This window comes from Pristiophorus japonicus, chromosome 6 (assembly GCF_044704955.1).
Source record: "Pristiophorus japonicus isolate sPriJap1 chromosome 6, sPriJap1.hap1, whole genome shotgun sequence".
NCBI lineage: Eukaryota > Metazoa > Chordata > Chondrichthyes > Pristiophoridae > Pristiophorus > Pristiophorus japonicus.
Window position 1 is genome coordinate 10,915,837 of NC_091982.1, and position 22,185 is coordinate 10,938,021.

Consider the following 22,185-nt stretch of genomic DNA (forward strand, 5'->3'; position numbering starts at 1 on the left):
GAGAAATGGGTTTTGGTTCATGGGACACTGGCACCAGTACTGGGGTAAGAGGGAGCTGTTCTGTTTGGACGGGATCCACTTAGACTGTGCTGCGACTAGGGTCCTGGCGAATCAAATAACTAGGGCTGTAGTGAAGGCTTTAAACTCATTAGTGTGGGGGGCGGCGGGGAAAGAAAGGATACAGGTGAGCGAAAATGTTAAAAGTCAAAGAATAAGGAGAAGGCAATAGAGCAGGGTAGCACTGGGAGAAATGAAAACCAGAGCATGCCAGAATGTATAAACATGAAGGTGAATCAGAAAGTGGGGTCAAAGCAGGAAAGAAATGGTAAAAAAACAAATTTAAAAGCTCTTTACTTGAATGCACGTAGCGTTTGTAACAAAATAGATGAGTTGACGGCACAAATAGATACAAATGGGTATGATCTGATAGCCATTACAGAGACGTGGTTGCAAGGTGACCAGAACTGGGAACTAAATATTCAGGAGTATTTGACAAATCGGAACAGACAGAAAGGAAAATGAGGTGGGGTAACACTTAATAAAGGATGAGCTCAGTGAGTTAGTGAGAAACAATATTGGCTCAAAGAATCAAGATAGTGAATCAGTTTGGGTGGAGATAAGGAATAATAAGGGGAAAAAGTCACTGGTGAGCATAGCCACACTGTTGTACAGAGTATAAATCAAGAAATAATGGAGGCTTGTAATAAAGGAACCGCAATAATCATGGGCGATTTTAACCTTCATATTGATTGGACAAAGCAAATAGGCCAGGGTAGCCTTGAGGAAGAGTTCATAGTGTATCCGGGATAGTTTCCGAACAGTACGTTGTGGAGCCAACCAGGGAGCAGGCTATCTTAGATCTGGTATTGGGTAATGAGACAGGATTAATAAATGATCTCGTAGTAAAGGATCCTCTAGGAAAGAATGACCATAACATGGTTGAATTTCAAATTCAGTTGGAGGGCAAGTAAGTTGGTTATCAAACCAGTGTCCTAAGCTTAAATAAAGGAGACTACAAAGGTATGAGGGCAGAGTTGGCTAAAATGGACTGGGAAAATAGATTAAAGTATGGGATGGTTGATGAACATGGCAGACATTTAAGGAGATACTTCATAACTCGCAACAAAAATATATCCCAATGAGAAGGAAAGATTAAGAGAAGGAATAATCATTCATGGCTAACTAAGGAAATAAGGGATGGTATCAAATTGAAAACAAGGGCATACAATGAGGCCAAGACTAGTGGGAGGCCAGAGGATTGGGAAACTTTTAAAAGCCAGCAAAGAACGACTAAAAAAAACAATAGAGGGAAGATAGATTATGAAAGTAAACCAGCATGAAATATAAAAACAAACAGTAAGAGTTTCTACAGGTACATAAAAAGGAAAAGAGTGGCTAAAGTAAATGTTGGGCCCCAAGAGGATGAGACTGGGAATTAATAATGGAGAACAGGGAAGTGGCAGAGACGTTGAACAAATATTTTGTATCGGTCTTCACGGAAGACATTAAAAACATCCCAATAGTGGATAATCAAGGGGCTATAGGGAGGGTGGAACTTAATACAATCACTATCACTAATGAAGTAGTACTCAGTAAAATAATGGGACTAAAGGCAGACAAGTCCCCTGGGCTTGGTGGCTTACATTCTAGGGTCTTAAAAGTGGCTGCAGAGATAGTGGATGCATTGGTTGCAATCTACCAAAATTCCCTTGATTCAGGGGCGGTCCCAGCGGATTGGAAAACCACAAATATAATGCCCCTATTTAAAAAAGGAGGCAGACAAAAAGCAGGAAACTATAGACCAGTTAGCCTAACACCTGTCGTTGGGAAAATGCTGGAGTCCATAAATAAGGAAGCAGTAGCGGGACATTTGGAAAAGCATAATTCAATCAAGTAGAGTCAGTATGGTTTTATAAAAGGGAAATCATGTTTGACAAATTTACTGGAGCTCTTTGAAGATGTAATGAGCAGGGTAAATAAGGGGGAACCAGTGGATGTGGTGTATTTGGATTTCCAGAAGGCATTCGATAAGATGCCACATAAAAGGTTACCGCACAAGATAAAAGTTCACGGGGTTGGGGATAATAGATTAGCATGGATAAAGGACTGGCTAATTGACAGAAAACAGGGTCGGGATAAATGGGTCATTTTCCGGTTGGCAAACAGTGACTAGGTGAGTGGGGTGCCATAGGGATCGGTGCTGGGTCCTCAACTATTTACAATCTATATTAATGACTTAGACGAAGGAACAGAGTGTAATGTAGCCAAATTTGCTGATACAAAGATGGGTGGGAAAACAAATTGTGCAGAGGATACAAAAAATCTGCAAAGGGATATAGGCAGGCTAAGTGATTAGGCAAAAATTGGGCAGATAGAGTATAATTTGGGAAATGTGAAGTCATCCACTTTGGCAGAAAAAAAATAAAAAAGCAAATTATATTTTAAATGGAGAAAAATTGCAAAGTGCTGCAGTAGAGAGGAACCTAGAGGTCCTTGTGCATGAAACACAAAAAGTTAGTATGCAGGTAGAGCAAGTAATCAGGAAGGCAAATGGAATGTTGGCCTTTATTGCAAGAGGGATAGAGTATAAAAGCAGAGAAGTCCTGCTACAACTGTACAGGGTATTGGCGAGGCCACACCTGGAGTACTGTGTACAGTTTTGATCTCCGTATTTAAGGAAGGATATACTTGCATTGGAGGCTGTTCAGAGAAGGTTGATTCCAGAGATGAGGGAGTTGACTTATGAGGATAGGTTGGGCCTATACACACTGGAGTTCAGAAGAATGAGAGGTGATCTTATCGAAACATACAAGATAACGAGGGGGCTCGACAAGGTGGATGCAGAGAGGATATTTTCACTCAGGGGAAACTAAAACTAGGGGACATAGTCTCAGAATAAGAGGCCACCCATTTAAAACTGAGATGAGGAGGAATTTCTTCTGAGGGTTGTAAATCTATGGAATTCTCTGCCCCAGAGAGCTGTGAAGGCTGGGTCATTGAATATATTTAAGGCAGAGATAGACAGATTTTTGAGATGGAATAAAAGGTTATAGGGAGCAGGCAGGGAAGTGGAGCTGAGTTCATGATCAGATCAGCCATGATCTTATTAAATGGCGGAGCAGGCTTGAGGGGGAACAGGTGGCCTATTCCTGCTCCTATTTCTTATGTTCTTAAGAATCTGTTACATTTTAAACTATTGTCAGTTCTGACGATGGGCCAACGACCTGAAACATTGGCCCAGAAATCCCGGTTTCTCCTTCCTGCGGGCATTTGACTGGATTCTAGAAAAAAGCGCACCTACCCGAGGCTGCTGCGTCCACGAGAGATCACGGTCCTCAAGCCTCCTCATACTGCGCGTCGCTGCACGTGCACAGACCTGGAGCTGGAGTCACATGGCTCTGGGCAGCCAATCAGGTATAGTATATTCTCATTCGTAATAATGGGAAATCTGTAAGTTGGAGTTCCCGTTATTATGAATGAGCAACAGCCCCCAAAACACACACAACCAATAATAAGATAGAAAAAATGCACAACATATTTTTATTAATTTAAATTAGTTATTTATGTATTTAAAAAATATATATTTTCCCGATTTTTAAAAAAGTTTTTTTAATTATGGTTTAAAATAAACTTACCATAGTGGGGAGGGTTTTTAACAATAAAATGTGTTTTTAAAATTTTATTTTACAATGTTTGTGCGTGTTTTAAAACTCTTACACCTGTTAAAGTAGGCTATGCGTCTGCTTTTATCAGGCGCAAGAGCTTTGAGGACATTTACTGGGCAAGATATGGGTAAATACCGCAATCTTGCCGGTGCAAATGTCCTCGCTCCCGAGACGCGGAGGATTTATCAGGCTCCAGTTTGACAGATCGGAAAAGTCGGTTTTCAGCGCATGCGCATAGCGCGCTGAAAACCGGCTTTTACGATGCCTTCCCGGGTCCATAGAAGCTCCATACAGACCCGGGCTGGCCAGGATTTCTGGGCCAGTAACTCTTTCTCTCTCCACAGATGCTGCCTGACCCACTGAGATTTCCAGCATTTTCTGATATAAATCATAGCTGTTTAAGATCCAACTGTTACTTATAGCCTACTTGGTAACTAAAGGGTTTTTCCAAGTTTCTCTGTTCATGCACGAGGACTTCATTCTCCATGGAAAAATTCTCTCTCAGCAGCTACTGTTTTAATTTTAAAGACTGATTTTACATTGAGTGCCTCCAGACTCCAGATATATTTGCCAACGCATAGGACAAAACGGGACTTTTCCCACGTCTCGCTCGCACTCTCTCCTCTTCTCCACTTCATTCCCCAAGCCAACATCTATCCCACTCCTCTTTTTCTCTCCCCTCCATGTCATGTCCCGTCCTCTCCCTCACTCTCTCCTATTCACCCCAAGTGTCAGCTTGTGCAATTTTTGAGTTAGAAGATTGTAAGTTCAAGTCCCACTACAAGATTGCAACACAATCTAAGCTGACACTTCAGTGCCATTCCTAGATGTCCTGGCAATCATCTCTCAACAAAATGCATTAGATTATGACTGGTCAATCATTTAATTGCCATTTGCGGACTACATAAGTTGGCTGCTATATTTGCCTACAGTGACCACAGTGTTAATTGGTTGGGAAGCCCTTTGGGACATCATGAGGGCATGAAGATATTAATTTCTTTCTTCACCACCGCCCTTCACTTCTCTGTTCTGCCCCTTTCACTCACCTCTCACTTCTCTCTTTCTCCACTTCTGTCCCTTTCAATTGCCATCTTCCTTCATGTATCGCTCCCTTCTTCCCTTCCTATCTCCCTCTCCTTTCTCCCAACCTTCACTTCAAACTCTCAACCTCCTCTTCACATCTCCCCTCTTCTTTTCCTTTTCACTTTCTCTTCTATTTTCTCAGTTTTCTGTTTTTACCTCTTTGCAAAAGCAGTAATGGAATTGGAAGGTGAATGGAAATCTACTATATGCCCCCACTGAGAACAGCAGCAGCATTATCTGCTTAATTACCTGCTGGTGGATCAACAGTTACTGCAAGTGGATTTCTCCACAGCAATATTTTTAAATTCGGGATCTCCTTGGTACCAATCTCTCCCATTTCCTTCCCTCCAACACCAGATCAATTACTCTCTCCTGTCCTCAACTACAAATATGTGCAGGTCTCTTCCTCCTCACCACCTTCTCGGTCAACGGGACCTCTATGCTTCTTGTGCGTACTCATTTTACAGCAGAATGTGAAACAGTCAATTAAAAAGTACCTTAAAGTTTTGAATCTAGTTCTGAACTACCCCTTAAACACCATAGCCGAACAATGTAATCCCTGCCAGATAAATGCTGAAAACCAGATGTAGCGGCATGTGTAGCACTGGTAGCTTGAGCTCAGTTTGCAGCGATGACTTGGTTAGTACCTGCTAGTAGCATCTGAATAGCAAAGAATAGAAGCTTTTGAAATTAGTAAAGAAAGCAACACTAATCCAGGCACATTCTTTACCATGGTGAATGGTTCACATACAGGGAACATAACTTACAAGTTAGGAGGACATTGGATAGAACTTTTTCACCAAAAGGGTAATAAGCATTGTAGAATGTTACCAGAGAAGGCATTGAAATAGACACCAATTGGTTTCAAGCAACAATTAGATAGGGTTCAGGGGAATATTAGGATTGCATCAAAAAAGAATGGGCTTGTTGGGTGAAATGGCATTTATTTGCCGATTCTTAATTTTTGAACCTGAACAACAGAAATGCAAGATAATATTTTGATTTGGGATCAAGGACACAATGGACCAAAGAGGTTTGTTCACAATGCTCCAAACCTATTACAATACAGACTGAATCTGTTTATAACACACCCAGTAATATTTTCAGGACAAAACATTGACATCCTTTGCTGTAGGGATTAGACAGGTAGCACTGCAGGGTTTCTTCTTGCAAAAACACTGCCACATTTTAGAGGGGCACTGCAAGGTCACCAATCATGACTGTACTGTTACATTTAGGGATCAAAGAGGAAGGGGAACTTGCACTCTGAATGTACTGCCACAGTGGCATTTGGGCATCACTTGCAGTAACTGCACCACTACATTATAGGAGACACTGGGATTACTAGCTACACTCCATTATAGATATTAACAAGATACTATACCAGCTGTGTGATAAACAGAAGTGTGTCATGCACAGGAACATAGCAGAGTAACAGAAAGAATTAGCAGGAATTTGCACTCACTTGTAATATCATAGACTACAACAGCAATAGTGGAGTCACGGATGTAGCTGGGAATCAGACTGCGGAATCGCTCCTGGCCGGCTGTATCCCAGAGCTGCAGTCGAACCTGCAGGGACCAGGTTCAGGACAGCAGAGAAAGAGAAAAAGGCAAGGGGAAAACGACAGGATCAAGGACCAATCTCAATCAGCACAGCAGAACGCCACTCACAGGGGGCAGGTCAGAGTCTCCACTATTGTGTTTCATGATAATTGGGGTTAGTTGCAAATTAAAACAGTTCGAAAGACTGAAAAGCTGAACAACAAAGCATTTTACATCAATCTCATCTCAGGCCTGCAGAATGAAACTTGTGTCTGCATCCCATGACAATTTTGTAAAATTACTGATAACTTTCCTGAAACACAAGGAATTGACTTATCAGGTGTCAAATATATAATTATACAATGAGAAATTAATTGTGTGCACCCTTGTGATACCAGCCAGAAAATTTAATACACTTAAGTTGATATCATCTTGTAAACGGAACTTGAATCTCCTTCAGCCACAGCTGCAGCTTATACAAGGGTGTGGAAAGTGCGGGCAAAGTAACGGTCACAAGCTAGTTCAATACACATTACACATTTTAAAGGCTCAGATACACCACCCTTTGAACCTCTCAATTGTGTAGGTGTTGTGGAAATATCTTGCATGTGTTACTATATGCTTTAAATGGTTCACCTGATAAGAGCACATTCCTGTCAATTTTCTTTAGGATGACTGAAATTCATCCTATCCAAGTTGAATTATATTAAATATTTTCTATATAAATGACCCCTTACATAGCTGTCTCATTTGATTAACTCAAGTGAGAATCTCAGCTTTAACTTTTTCTATCCCAGACCTCAAAGATTGCTGAATTAAGACAGTTCTGGATGTAACTATCAGAGCAAGAAAAAGATGAAAAACAGCAGTCCTCCCAACAAGCAGCTGTATCAATGCGATATACGGGACAGGGGAATTGGATGCGAGTGCTAGAACTCTCTCCCTTCTCTCTTTAGCACCTGATAAGGGTTGTTTGCATAATAGATATAGGCTCTGCAATTCCAGAACACAGTGGAGCTAAATCCATAAGCACACAAATAACCTTCAATTCTGGATAAACTCAACAATTGTACTCAGAAGTTGACAAATGATGATATGCCATTTGTACGATAGAGAGAATTATTTTAGTTATTGCAATAGGTATGTGACCAGGGCTATACAGGAGTGGGTGGGTAGGGTAAATCTATATCAAACTAAACCCAGCCCCTGAAGAAATTCAGAGAAAGCTTTGCCATGTGTACTATGGGTTAGCTGTGGGGGGGGGGGGGGGGGGGGGGGAGGAGAAGAGGGGAGAGGAGAGAAATGCCTGTTGCGGTCAACGGGAGCAAGTGAAACATGTTCCAGTTCCAGATGTGTTAACCTTCACCTCAATAATAATGGAAAAGGTGTACAGTAATTTACACCGCTACGTAGCCCCAGCAACAAGGTATTTTATTAATGATACCTCAAAACCTATGAAACTGAGCAGTTATTCTGAATGAAATAGTGCGTTAATTGCCAGATAGTCCATAAATGGTTTATAAACAGCATTGATTGCACTGGAATCAAACGCACATACACCGAATACCTACTTGTAATATCAAACACTACAACAGCAGCAGCTGAGTCACGGATGTAGCTGGGAATGAGGCTGCGAAATCGCTCCTGGCCTGCGGTGTCCCACAGCTGGAGTCTGATCTGGGGGTGGAGGAGCAGAGGGGAAAAACCAAATGGGAAAACAACACAGGAAAAATACACTGAACGGCAAAGTAAACAAAAGAAGAATGCAGGGAACCTAAAAACCTGAAAAGCAGATTGGTGCCTTTCAAACCCACCAGAAACTTCACAACCATTGCATTAATCCCAGTTTTCAGATGCAGGTACGAACCATATATAATGAATTAAATGGATTCCTGTATTTACTCATGTCATGAATGCACTGAAGCAGAGTTGGAACCAGCTCTGCCACATACACCTAATGAGTCTCTGCACTGAAGATTAACCTCATCTCAGGCATCCAGTCATTCAATAGAAGAATCACTGGTGTATTAGCAGCTTGCTCGCATCCTTTCCTGAAGATGCCGACTCATGCTGGGGTACGGTTCCACGGATGTTGGTTGCCCTTTAGTACCTTGCCCAAGTGACATTCTTATTATGTGGCCCTAGATGGTGAATGCTAACATGCTATTCAACCATAAAGGCATTACAGCAGAGTTCAATTCTGTCCTCACTCAATTTCCACACAGGCACTTTCCAGCAGAGATTACGAGATAGGAACTAGGAGCAGGAATCTTGGCTGATTTTAGCTCTCCTATCAGGGAACAGTTGCATGGTTCATTGGAAGAGATCAGTGACAAGGCTTTGACTTTTCTCTTCATGCCACAGATGGGTCTGGAGCCAGAAAAACAAAGAACTCTGCCTTTTTTGGAGAATGTACAGGCCAATTTTATTAAGCCCTATAAAGCTGTCAGCAAAACAGCAGATTGGTGCTTCCAAATCTCCACTAATGCTCTTTTTTCCTATTCTTCATTCTTATTCCTAGTGGTCAGCAACATAGTAAAGATGCATTGCTAATATTCTCTCACCTATAGTCTCCTCTTTTGGCATGGCTCAGTTTGGGAACTGAAGTGGAAATAGTCAAACCTGTATCCTACCATCCATGGTGCTAAGCATCAGTGTTGTAGCATACAGCATTACCTCACCACTTGCTTAAACGACTTATTCCCAGTTTAGCTCAATTGTTTAAAAAAAATTGGTGCGAAGACAGTTACTATAATTAGCAATCACCGATAACACTAGATCTGGGGAGGCTATCACAAATTGACCTGAAGTCATTTAAGACAGTCTTGTTGCTAGGTTCCTATTCTTGGACAGTGAGGACATTCTTGCACTGGACCCATATTATGATCCCACCTGGAAGGCTCTAAACTCTGGCAGGCTGCCTGCAAGACCAATTGCTCTCATCTACAACAATTCAAATGCTGCAGCCTGCAATAGACGACAAGCAGCTCAGATTTCATTAACTGGCAGAAAAATGATTGCGGAGTCAGAATCAGCAAACTGTGTTGGGGGTACCGGTTTCAATTACAGCCTATGCTGGCTTTTGGACTGATGGTTTCCTTGGATAGGGATCTTGAGTACAGTGTGGAGATTAGATGTCCTAGTTGTCAGAAGAGGAAATTAAGTCTACATGGATTACACCTTGTCCGAGCCTTAGCAGATTTTACTCGCTGGCCACACAACAGCATATATACAGACAGTCATACCTGCCCCCTGAGCTGCTGATCACCACAATTGGCTCAGAGTTGCAAAGAACAATATAAAATCAATCAAAAGTCTTCAGTGTTGGCAAAAAAAAGAAACAAGCTGTGACAAAGCTAGTTTGCCTACAGTCTGCAAAATTTACCTCCAGTAACTAATGTGATAGAGAGCTGAAGAGTTACAGGCCATCTAGGTGGGTTCACATTTCTCAATGCAGGCCACTTTGATGTCAGTCCCATACTAAGAACGCTCCAAAAACTAATGGCAGGGTAACATTAACTTACTGAACAAGTGTGTCTAATTTCACTATAAGGAGCAGGCCCCTTTCAAATGTCAAGAGGGGGGGGGGCATCCCAGCACGCTGTTGGAGGGCTCCCGGTGCTGCAGTCGGTAAGTAGAAAATGTTTTATTTATTGATTTAAAAAAAAAATTATTTCTTATTAATTTTTTTTGATTGATTTATTGGTTGATTTATTGATGTATTTATCATTTATTATTGATGATGGCTCTTTATTTGTAAAACTGAAGTGTTTAATGTTTGTAAACTTCCCTTTAAACCCCCCCCCACCCCATTCCCTACGCCTGATTTTCTAAAGTGTAGACAAGGTTTTTTCGAGCGTACAAAAATCTTCACTTACTCCATTCTAAGTTAGTTTGGAGTAAGTTTTCACTGACGAAACTTTGAAAACAGGCGTAAGTGGCCGGACACGACCCCCTTTAAGAAAAAAAAAATTCTGTTCCAAAGTGAAACTGTTCTAACTGACTAGAACTGGAGCAAACCAAATGACGAGAATTCCGATTTCTAAGATACTCCGTTCTACACCAGTTGCTCCTAAAAATCAGGAGCAAATCATGTGGAAACTTGGGGCCTTAATGCCACAACCTTATGGAAACTTGCCTATAAAATCAAGAAAGTCATCCTGCCCTGGGTGGTATGCATCCCAGAATTCTGAACAAATTGGGGACGAGATAGCGGAAGCACAGATCAAAGTTATTCAAAATAAGAGTTGTGCCAAAGGACCGAAGATTGGCAAAAATCGCATCCCTATGCAAGAAAGGGAAAAAGGATAATAAATTAGTCTTAATTTTGATTGTGGGCAAACTTTTATGGGTAGAAATTACTGTTAGCTCCAAATGTAGGTTGCATTATCTTTGCTACAGTGTTGTAGCCCTATTTCTGACTCAAATGCAGATCAAGCAAGTTTTGCATCGGCAGTAGGAACTTGCAATTACTGCTCGAGCCCATAATATGGGCCGAAATTAATGTACACTTAGAAAAACAGGAGTTAATCAGGGACAGTCAGCATGGATTTGTAAAATGCAGGCTGTGTTTGATTAATAATTGATTTTTTTGAGGAAAATCGGAGATAAATGGAATGTGATGGATGTTGGATTTTCAGAAGGCATTTGGTAAGAAACCACGAGACTTGCATGAAATTGAAGATGTTAAAGGAAATGTAACAGCATGTGACAAAAGCAGACAGTGGAGTTAAACAAATGTACTTTAGATTGATAGAATGTGGTGCGCTCCCCAGGATCTCTGCTGGGAACTCTTGTTTTCTATTTATATAAATGAGGTGAATATAAGCACAAAAGGTTCAGTCATGAAGGAAGACTCAAAAAATTGGGACATTATTTTTTTTAACTACAATTTACTATAATTCCCCAGGGATTGTTACTAGGACCATTACTTTTCTTGATATATATTAATGACTTAGACTCGGGTGCACAGGCACGATTTCAAAATTTGCAGATGACACAAAACTTGGAAATGTAACAGTGAGGAGGATAGGGATAGACTTCAAGACGATATAGGCAGACTGGTGGAATGGACTGACATGTGACAGATTAAATTGAACACAGAAAAGTGCAAAGTTATACATTTTGGTAGAATGAGGAGGCAACATAAACAAAAGGGTACAATTCTAAAGAGGGTGCATGAACAGAGAGACCTGGGGTTATATGTGCACAAATTGTTGACGGTGGCAGGGCAGGTTGGGAAAGCGGTTAAAAAAAGCATATGGAATCCTGGGCTTCACTATGCCTCAGAGTACAAAAGCAAGAAAGTTATGATGAATTTCTTTAAAACACTGGTTCGGCCTCAACTGGAGTATTGGGTCCAATTCTGGGCCCCGCACTTTAGGAAGGATGGGAAGGACTTAGAGAGGGTGCAGAAAAGATTTACAAAAATGGTTGCAGGGTTGAGGGACGTCAGTTATGTGGATAGACTGGAGATGCTGGGGTTGTTCTCCTTAGAACAGAGAAGGTTGAGAGGAGATATGATCAAGGATCACAATCATGAGGGGTCCAGATAGAATAGATAAAGAGAAACCGTTCCCATTGGCGGAAGGGTCGAGATCCAGAGGACACAGATTTAAGGTGATTAGCAAAAGAACCAAAGACAACCTCAGTAAAAACTTTTTTACGCAGCAAGTGGTTAGGGTCTGGAAAGCACTACCTGAAAGGAGGCAGATTCAATAGTGGCTGTCAAGAGAGAATTGGAAGTAGCTGAAGGAAAGGCAAAGGGAGTGGGACTAGCTGAAGTTCTCTTCCAGAGAGCCAGCACAGGCTCGATGGGTCAAATGGCCTCCTTCTGTGCTGTAACCATTCTATGATACTTAGTCTCAGCAGTGGGAGTCAGATATTTGACTTCTCAGACCAAAAGCAATTGGGTCAACAGCATTTCCCCCCCCCAGGAATTTTTTTATTTTTAAATGGAAACCTTACCTGCACATCCTGGGGATTGATTAGGTAATCTAAAACGATCATTCAGAAGCTAAATAATCTATCAATTTCCATTGGAGTGATGGGATGGTAAAGTTTCCCCCTCTATTGTGATAATTAAGGTTCCACTGTACAGTATGTAGCACCAAGTTTACGTCGTATCATTGGGCAGAACATGAAGTCAACTTAGAACGCACCGCCACTTAAGCAGACAATTTCAAATGCACCAGCAAAGGGCTTCCCTTAGTCTCCTCCAATCTGAGCCACCGGATCCCTAGTCCATTGAGGTCATATGTCCAGATCAATAAATACATTTTAAACATGGTCTGGGGGAGAGGGGACTGATTGGACCTGCTTTAAACAAATACTCAGCTTCTGCATGGAGTTACCAGCTTGTCTCACATGTAGGCATTTGCATTTACGAAAATTTATCAGGAACAAAATTACTAATCATTTTAATACCTCTTATCTACTTGTCTATCTACACTAGTTTCTCTGACTGCAGACAATACCTGCTATCATGGAGAAAAGTAACAAGACTGGACCATTTCCAGCATAACTCCTTACATTTCACAAACAGCTATCTGTTGGTCACTTTATTAACAATCAGAATAAAAATAAAAATGATGTTTTGGAGACTTGGTTTAGTTGGTAGATGCACCCTGTGGTATGACAGAGGGCCAAAGATCAATCTGTTCCAAGTTAACTGATCTCAGCCAGGATCATGGTGGATGCTACAACTGGCCAGTGGTTTGTACTCCCAGACTGAGGAGGAGGAGGGTGATGGGGAAATTTACCAAATCAGCTGGATCCCGTGTTCCCATTCCTATAGGCTTACCTGTGCTAGAAAATTACGTCTCAAAATTAGATGAAGATAGGATCAGACACATGCGATTCCCACTTCGGGTGAATAGCCTACCCATCATTTAGCCTCATACATGAAATATGGCTAGTTGGACAAGATACTGCAAGGGCACTAATGCTAATGAAATCACACGGCAGTATGAGTTAACATCTTCAGGAGAAAAAAAAACAGGGGTGTTCCACTTTTGTGACACATGGGCAATCTGCAAAATTAACAACCCAATAATTGCAGCACACTTTTTACTGCTCTGATAACCAGAAACATTAACAGAGGACTTGAAAACAGATAGTTTCCTTTCAGTACCGTGGTTTAGTTCTCATACTGCACAAGCATTCTGTAGAATTAACGAATTATTTCTTGATAATCAAATCGCAATCCAGCAAAAAAACCTCACTTGCACCGAACATCAGCTCACAACCTGTAAATGGTTTCAGTTTATTATTTTGATTTTTTTTTGTTATAGGTGCTGGAATAATTCAGCACTAGTTTACAGAACAACCAAAAAGAAAATATTTCTGCCTCCACTCAGGTGGAAATTTCAGTGTGAAGCGATTGCTATGATCTGTAAGATGACAGGCCGCATCCATTTTAATTTTCACTTCGCTGACCGGTTTTGCTGAATGACATAAATCCAGAATCTTCCATCAATGATGGAATAGCAACGAATATCTTTCAACAAAACTTCAGCAAGGAGAAAGTGTGTGCACATAAGATGAAAGCACTGGTTTGAGACACAATAACTCTTTTATTGGCTGACCATACTCACCGTCCGATCTTCCAAATACATTGTTTTCGACAGGAAATCAATTCCAATTGTTGCCTGGGAACAAAACATCAGATTAGAGGAACCAAAAAACATGGACACTGATCATATGACATGAGGTCACAAGAACAAAATTCATAAGGCTTGAGAATGGTTATATTTAGAAAAGCTTTTCCTCACAGGACAAATTCCCAGTGAAAGTATTTGATTTGTAGTCAATTGGTACATTTAAAAAAGGGAGCTGGATAGCTGCATGTTGACAAATCAGCTTAAGGCTAGAGCGAGACATTAATAGAACTGCTTGATCTCTCGCTCTCTCCTCCCCCCACCCCACCCCGCTCTGAAAAGGAATTTAATGTTCTTTAATGTAGAAGGGAGCATGATAGAATTATATATGGATTGACTTGAGGGGCCAAATAGCCTTTTTCCCATGTGGGTCTTTAAGAACCAACCAGCTGAGACGCCTGTGCATTGGCTGACAGCTTCCAACAAACTAGCAGCAACTGCTCCCTTCCAAGGGTCAGATACCTCCAAACATTCAGCAATCTCCTAAAGCTTCCAACCAACTTTCCCCAAGTTGCTAACTTTTCCAACCATCATCTACTCCCTTGAACAGGGACAGACCGACAAATTCTGTTGCCAGCCAATGCCTACTTGGAAATAGAGAAGACATCTACCCAGATCCCAATCCATTTCAAAACACAGGAGATTTTAGGGCCAGGATAAGACCAACAAAAGCTCATCCCTTTTCTGGTTGACCTTAATCCCATCTACACACTTTCCATTATATCCATGAAAACCCTGCAGAAATGCATAATAAAAAAGCTCAGTTGCAATAAAGAGTTTTCATAAAATTCCTGAACAATTAACTCCAGACCACCAAGATTACAGAAAATGCCTTGTGATTCAAAAATAATTACAGTCCAGTACTGAGCCAGAATATAGGTACTTGGCCCATGACTAAAGGAAATCATGCAATCAGTTGACCACATGCTGGTTTGCTAGCTTAAACACCTTCCCCCGGTCTCAACAACGCCATGGAGAATTCTTAAGGTTAAACAAGAACACAGGTCTGTCACAGTATGTGTTTGCCTCTCCTTGGTCCCAAGTTTCCCCAACCCCTTTTCCAGCACACTTACCCGTGGTGCGTCGACTTTCTACTACAAAAACGGCGATGAAAATGTAGCTGCTGATTCTCCCCGCTCCATGGTCTGGCACAGCGTGGCAATCACAGTGGGGGGGGGGGGGGGGGGGGGGGAGCTATAGCCCTGCGCCGAAAACAGTGCCCGCAGCTGTGCACATGTGCAGTGGAGTCTGCGCACATGCGCAGTAGCTCATTGTCCTCCCAGCACGTCACGATGCTCGCCGCCCCTATCCCTGGCTGAAGGGACGACCCGATGTTCGCTGCCCCTATCCCAGGCCGAGGCCTGCCGCACAGGACAGCCGCTTCCTTCCCACGCTCACTTAAACTCCAGTTTAGTGTGTGCGTGGTGTGTGCCAAGGGAAGCTGCCCGGGGGAGCAGGAGCAGGCGCTGGAGGAGCCCGGGGGAGCAGGAGCAGGCGCTCGCTGGAGGAGCCCGGGGGAGCAGCTCGAGTCCAATGTTTGCGCCTTTCAAATTGTTCCATTGACATGCCCCATAGGGCTCTCCTGCTGCTTGTTGCGAGCCTCCCGCCCCCTAGCCCTGGCCAAAGGGTTTGCCGATACATTCTGCAGCTGGCGAGGTAGGACTTTTTATTTTTTAGTAATTGATTTACTTTTCATTTATTGTTGATGGTTTTTATGCTTCTTTAATGTTGTTGTGAAGGTGTTTAGTGCTTTGCAAAATCCTCTCACTTCCCTCCCCCCCAAATCTCTGGCTACCTGCACTGATTTCTTAATTCACCACAAGGTTTTTCTGAACGGACACAAGTGGTCACATATGCTGGCCTAAGTTAGTTTGGAGTAACTTTCAGCTGGCTAGACTTGTTTAAATGGCCAAAACAGGCGTAATTGGCTGGTAATGCCCCCTTTTGAAGAAAAAAAACTAAAAAAAAACTAACTCACTTCCACTGGAGCAAATTAAATGGGGATAATTGCAATTTTTATGTACTCCAAAAAAATCTAGTTGCTCCAAAAAAAAAAGAGCAACTCCTGGGGAAACTTGGGCCCCTTATATCTATCTCCTCCACCCCTCAGAGAGCTCTGCATTCTTCCAATTCTGGCCTCTTATGCATCCCCGATTTCTTTCATCACACCATTGGTGGCCATACCTTCTGTTGTCTACATCCAAGCTCTGGAATTTCCTCCCTAAATCTCCTCTGTCTTTAACATGCTCCTTAAAACCTCTCTGACAAAGTTTTTGGTCATCTGTCCCAATATCTCAGGTGTCAAAATTTTATTTGTTATTGCTCCGGTGAAGTGTCTCAAGACATTTTCCTTAGCTAACGGCTCTAAATTAATGCAAGTTATTCTTGTTCTTCCATTTTTTTAACCCTTTGGTAATGTACTCAATTTGTCTAGATTAACTTCAGCACTGCGCATGTCACAGTTTAAGCTCAAGGTTCCACCCTTTTGTATCAAACAGGAGCAGACAACTAGCACCACAAATCCCTGGACTGTTCACACCAGTGATTACTTTTCAAACCATTGGAGATAATTCTCTTTCTCGCTAGCCCCCAAGTCAACAGGTTAAAACTGTGTGGCACAAGCCTCTTGATATCGATTAATCACATTAAATTTGGGGAAGTGGAACAAGAATACCCCGAGGAAGGCACAAGCACTGTTCTTTAGCCAAGAAGTATGCAATCTGTTGAGCTTTCTGCTAATACCGCACTCCAATGACCATCTTAGTTGCAAGGGATAATACATCCTCCAGTATCCTAATGGCCTGCTCATGAAGGATTTGAGCTTTGACATGCCCTTTCCCTGGACACTGTGGCTAAGAACAGGAACTCAACATGTAGGCAGAGAAGCATTGTAAAGCATGGAGCTCAGACACTTGGAAAATGTGTGTTAAGGAGTTACTGGCCTTCTGTGTCACTCACCTGGTAAGTGTTGTCGAAACTGTCATACATAAACCTTGTTATCAGCGACGTCTTTCCAACTGCAACAGAAACATTCCTCAAATTAGCAAATGTACTTTTATAGATTAAAGGAATATAATTCACAAGAGAAGAGATAAATATCATGCACAATTAAGGGAAGCAAAAACTATCAGTACAGCCAAGAGATTAATGGAGAAGATAGTAGATAATTGCAATGGCAAAAGCTGTTTTAGCAAGATTAGTTGTCAGAGGACTACTGAAGAATGGATAGGGCCATTGAAAGACATCTAGAGTACATTCATATGGACTCCTAAGGTATGGTAGTGATGTTAAATGATTATTTAGCATCAGTCTTCACTACTGTGGATATTGTTCAACAACCAGCTGTAAAGATATGGTTAATAAGACTGACAAAGTTTGCTAATGTAAAACCACTACTGATTTGTCTCCATATTTAGTAATGTTTGCTTTTAGTCTGTTATGTAGGAAAGTATGATTCTTAAATAGTAATATTTTAAATTAGTTACAAGTGTAGAGTAATTCTCAGCTCTGGGTGCAATACTCCCCTATTCTGTTCCTTACACCACACTTTAAGTATGCCTTTCTTGTCACTTGCCCACGAGAGTCACTGGCCTAGGCTGAATTCAAATCCAGACCCCGAGATGAAATATCATGATTACTGCCTAGCTGGAATTGCACAGTATCCAGAATCAGTTCAACCAACCAGCATGATCAATAATTAAATGCACTACTTTACAATTTCCATATGGACTAAAGGAACACTCCAATGCAGGTATTTACATGAAGTGACATGAAGGAAAAGAAAAAAATGATATGCATGGGCTTTGCTTTTAGAAAATCCTTGGATCTTGACTTAGATTAAAAAGCCTCGAGAAAATTGATGCATACTGCTCCTTTAGATAATTAGAGATCTGAGGCTCAATAGTGAAACTCACTAATCTGTACAGTACAGCAGTGTGGAGCATGTTAGCAAATAATCACCTAGGAAAGAATCTGCTATATTTGACCTGAAAATCTGGAATGGAGGTGAAATTACATGGGGAAAAAAAGGGATATGCATCTAGGAAGAAGCTCTGCATACTTGGTCAATAAATTGCTGTAAAGTTAATGTGGTGGAAGAAGGATTTCATATTATGGCCACTTGAATTACAAAAAAAAATCAATTATAGATTTGGGGTTGTCTTTGGAGGGGGGTGGGGTTGGACTTTAACACTAGGTTGAAGTATTGGTCATGTCAGAAAGAATATCATATATGCATACTGCATAACATTAAAAGTTTAAGATGGATTTTTCCAATGGCATATTGATAATGTACTGAATAAGCCTAGTAACAGCATTGATGGTGCAACTCAACTGTGTGAAAATGTTCAGAGACAGAATCATAGATCAACAGGAAAGATTACATTTAAGTCAATAACCAACAAATAGGAAATTAGCATTAGGTACCACTGACCTCTAACTCCACAGGATTATTTAATCTCATAGCCCATTTTAGTGACTGACTGAACAAACTATTAAAATTACCAATTGAGCACTGTATGCTGCAAGACTTATTCTCAAGGACTTCAAAGACCAAGCATCTCCAGGATTCATTGTGCGAATCCACAAACTAAAAATAAATGGTATGGACTTGGGTACATAGGTACAATGCTGTAGCAAAAACTATAGGCAATTTAAAAATAGGCAACGTGATTATCTGTAAAAAGGAGTGAAAATGATTTCAGGCAAAAACAAGTTCGTATCTTGGACAGATGAATGTCAAATAAAATGTAATGCAGAAAAAGATGAGATTATATATTTTGGGAGGAAGAATAAAGGAGAGAAAATATACACTAAATGATAAAACATTAGAGCAGAGACATTTAGGGATTCAGGTGCACATATCCTTAAAAGTGCAGAGTCAATTTGATAAGGCTGTTAAAAAGTAAATAGGACCCTTGAGCTTTAATACCATTGATAGCTTGAATCCCATTGCAGCATTAACCAGTAACATTAGTCAGTCCTGTTACCAGAAACACAAATGTAATACATTGCCCGGCTGTTGATAAACCTACTACCTATATCTTTATTTCAGGGAAGTACTGACCCAAATAAAGAATAATTAAAAAAAAACTTTTTGGGAAAGTGTCTTTTAACGTGAAGCAGTTTTCCCATTGAGCTTAAGAAAGATTGTACTTTCATCAGGCACAGACAGAAGAATTTGAGAAGACTGGACACCATGGGCCCAAGTTTCGGGCCGCGCCGAGAACGGTGCAGCCCGGCTTGGACGCCCGTTTTGCACCTAAAAAACACTCAGATTCTCCGGCTCCCTGCAGGTCTTCTGGAGCTGGGCGCAGCGCTGCACGGGCTGTAGGGGGCGGCCAGGTCCCTGCGCTGAAAACAGTGCCGGGATTTCTGCACAGGCGTGCAACAGTGGGCGCGCATGTGCAGTAGCTCCAGGCGCCCAAAACTGTGTGGGAGGGGCCCGAAGCATGCAGCCCCTAGCCCTGGCCGAATGGGCTCACTGGGGCGGAGTGGATCAGGCTGCACCTCCCCACGCCCAGCTCCTGCTTCCTCCCTTCAACTGGCGCTCAACCCCCCCCCCCCCCCCACAGACCCTCCCCCCGCTCCTCTCTCCCTCTTCTCCACCCCCCCACCCCCCGGCCTCCTCCCTCCCTCCCCCCCCAACCCAAGCCCTCCCCCCACTCCACCTCCTCCCTCCCTCACCTCCCCGCAGGACCCAACACAACCCGTCCCCTGACCTTTAACTCCGGTGCTGGGGGCAGGCCCCGCCCGAAGTCTTGGGCCCGGCCCGTTCAGCCGGACATGCCCCCTTTTGAAAAAAAAATCTGTTCCAAACTGAAACTGTTCTAACTGACTAGAACTGGAGCAAACTAAATGCTGAGAATTGCAATTTCTAAGATACTCCATTCTAAACCAGTTGCTCCAAAAAAAAAACAGGAGCAACTCAGGCTGAAACTTGGCCCCAAGCACACTATCCTCATCCTGCAACTGATATCACAGTGCAGACACAAAATTTCAGTCCCAGAGCTTCCACTGCAGTCTGTCGCCATTCTAGTCTCCAAAGTATAAAGACTGCTAGCAGTGCAGTAGTGGTGGATGTCAATTCAAATATTCATCTAGGGGTGAATGTGGCATGAAGCATAATACACATTTTGCATGCATGATATAGAACCATCATCATCAGCATTATCCAAACACCAGTGCACACATAATGCTTAAAAGACTAACCTGCAGTTACAAGGGTTGATTTTAACTCGGTGCAGGAGGGAATTTCCCCCATCGAGGCGTGGGCCACTTTAATACCCAGACATCATTTAAACACTCTGCCACTGTCTCCTGGCCATAACCAACAGTGATGTCAGGGCCGACAGACAGGAGCATAAATTGGTTCAGGACACCAGGGACTCAGAGGAACGCCTCCAGCATAAAGTTAGTGCTAGAGGGGGGGGGGGGGGGGGGTTCCCAGGGGGTGCTGGCTGGTGTTGGGAGGGAGAGACAAGGCCAGGGGGTGGGGGTGAATGGGTCGAGGTTTCACATAACACTCTGCCATCTGCCATCTTCAGCATTCCAGGCAGGCAGGTGAAGTTAAAAATCTGAAGGACAATACATAACTTCAGAGATATGTTCAATTGGGGCAAAGAATCTACTCAAACTATGTATCTGCAGTCCATGACAGAAAACCCCATGGACGGAGCTTACAGTCTCAAAACTCATGCTTGGATATTGTGAACCATACAATTGTGTCTGTGATGACTCTTTGCTAAAACAATGCAAAACTAGTTGCACTGCCGTGATCTCTCCCCTTAACCCTGTATATTCCTCTGCTTTCAATACTTGTCCATCTTCCCTTAATAGATGCAAGAAAGGAGATCCGCACATAGGAGGGGCGACATGGATGCTCTTGGGACAGTGCAAAGGCGAATCCTTGTCAAGACCATCAGCACTATGTCTTACTGAAAGCAAACGAGACAGAAGAGTAGCTATTGAAATCTAACTGCACCAGTAATTGGCATTAAGCTTCTCATGGGCATTAGAAATCAGCCCATGGCAATGGTCAGATTCTATCAGCCACACCAGAGAAAATAGCAAGATGGAAGAACCTTGCTGAAGGAGGATAGAAACATAGAAATTAGGTGCAGGAGCAGGCCATTTGGTCCTTCGAGCCTGCACCGCCATTCAATAAGATCATGGCTGATTATTCAACCTCAGTACCCCTTTCCTGCTTTCTCTCCATACCCCTTGATCCCTTTGGCCTAAGGGCCATATCTAACTCCCTTTTGAATATATCTAACGAACTGGCCTCAACAACTTTCTGCAGGAGAGAATTCCACAGGTTAACCACTCAGTGAAGAAGTTTCTCCTCATCTCGGTCCTAAATGGCTTACCCCTTATTCTTAGACTGTGATCCCTGGTTCTGGAACTCTCCAGCAACGGGAACATTTTTCCTGCCTCTAACCTGTCCAATCCCATCAGAATTTTATATGTTTCTATGAGATCCCCTCTCATTCTTCTAAACTCCAGTGGATACAAGCCCAGTTGATCCAGTCTCTCCTCATAGGTCAGTCCTGCCATCCCAGGAATCAGTCTGGTGAACCTTCGCTGTACTCCCTCAATAGCAAGAACGTCCTTCCTCAGATTAGGAGACCGAAACTGAACACAATATTCTAGGTGTGGCCCTACCAAGGCTCTGTACAGCTGCAGTAAGACCTCCCTGCTCCTATACTCAAATCCTCTAGCTATGAAGGCCAACATGCCATTTGCCTTCTTCATCGCCTGCTGTACCTGCATGCCAACCTTCAATGACTGATGTACCATGACTCCCAGGTCTCGTTGCACCTCTCCTTTTCCTAATCTGTCACCAGATAACATTCTGTCTTCCTGTTTTTGCCAAAGTGGATAACCTCACATTTATTCACATTATACTGCATCTGCCATGCATTTGTCCACTCACCTAACCTGTCCAAGTCACCCTGCAGCCTCTTAGCATCCCCCTCACAGCTCACACTGCCACCCAACTTAGTGTCATCTGCAAACTTGCAGATATTACATTCAATTCCTTCATCTAAATCATTGATGTATATTGTAAATAGCTGGGGTCCCAGCACTGAACCCTGCGGCACTCCACTGGTCACTGCCTGCCATTCTGAAAAGGATCCGTTTATTCCGACTCTCTGCTTCCTGTCTGCCAACCAGTTTTCTATCCACGTCAATACATTACCCCCAATACCATGTGCTTTAATTTTGCACACTAAT

General features: G+C 42.4%; 1 protein-coding gene across 2 annotated transcripts in view; it reads right to left on the reverse strand.

The window, feature by feature from the left end:
* rab41 (RAB41, member RAS oncogene family) overlaps positions 1-22,185 on the reverse strand; it is a 50,316-nt gene that overhangs the window by 24,484 nt on the left and 3,647 nt on the right. The window contains exons 2-4 of one of the 2 annotated variants that reach the window (XM_070882618.1): positions 16,909-16,967; positions 13,888-13,941; positions 6,214-6,319 (exon numbers count right to left, since the gene is read on the reverse strand). In XM_070882618.1, coding sequence (XP_070738719.1) covers positions 6,214-6,319; positions 13,888-13,941; positions 16,909-16,967 — 219 coding nt within the window. Of the gene's footprint in view, positions 1-6,213; positions 6,320-7,863; positions 7,970-13,887; positions 13,942-16,908; positions 16,968-22,185 lie in introns of both variants that reach the window. The other variant, XM_070882619.1, reaches the window with a different exon arrangement.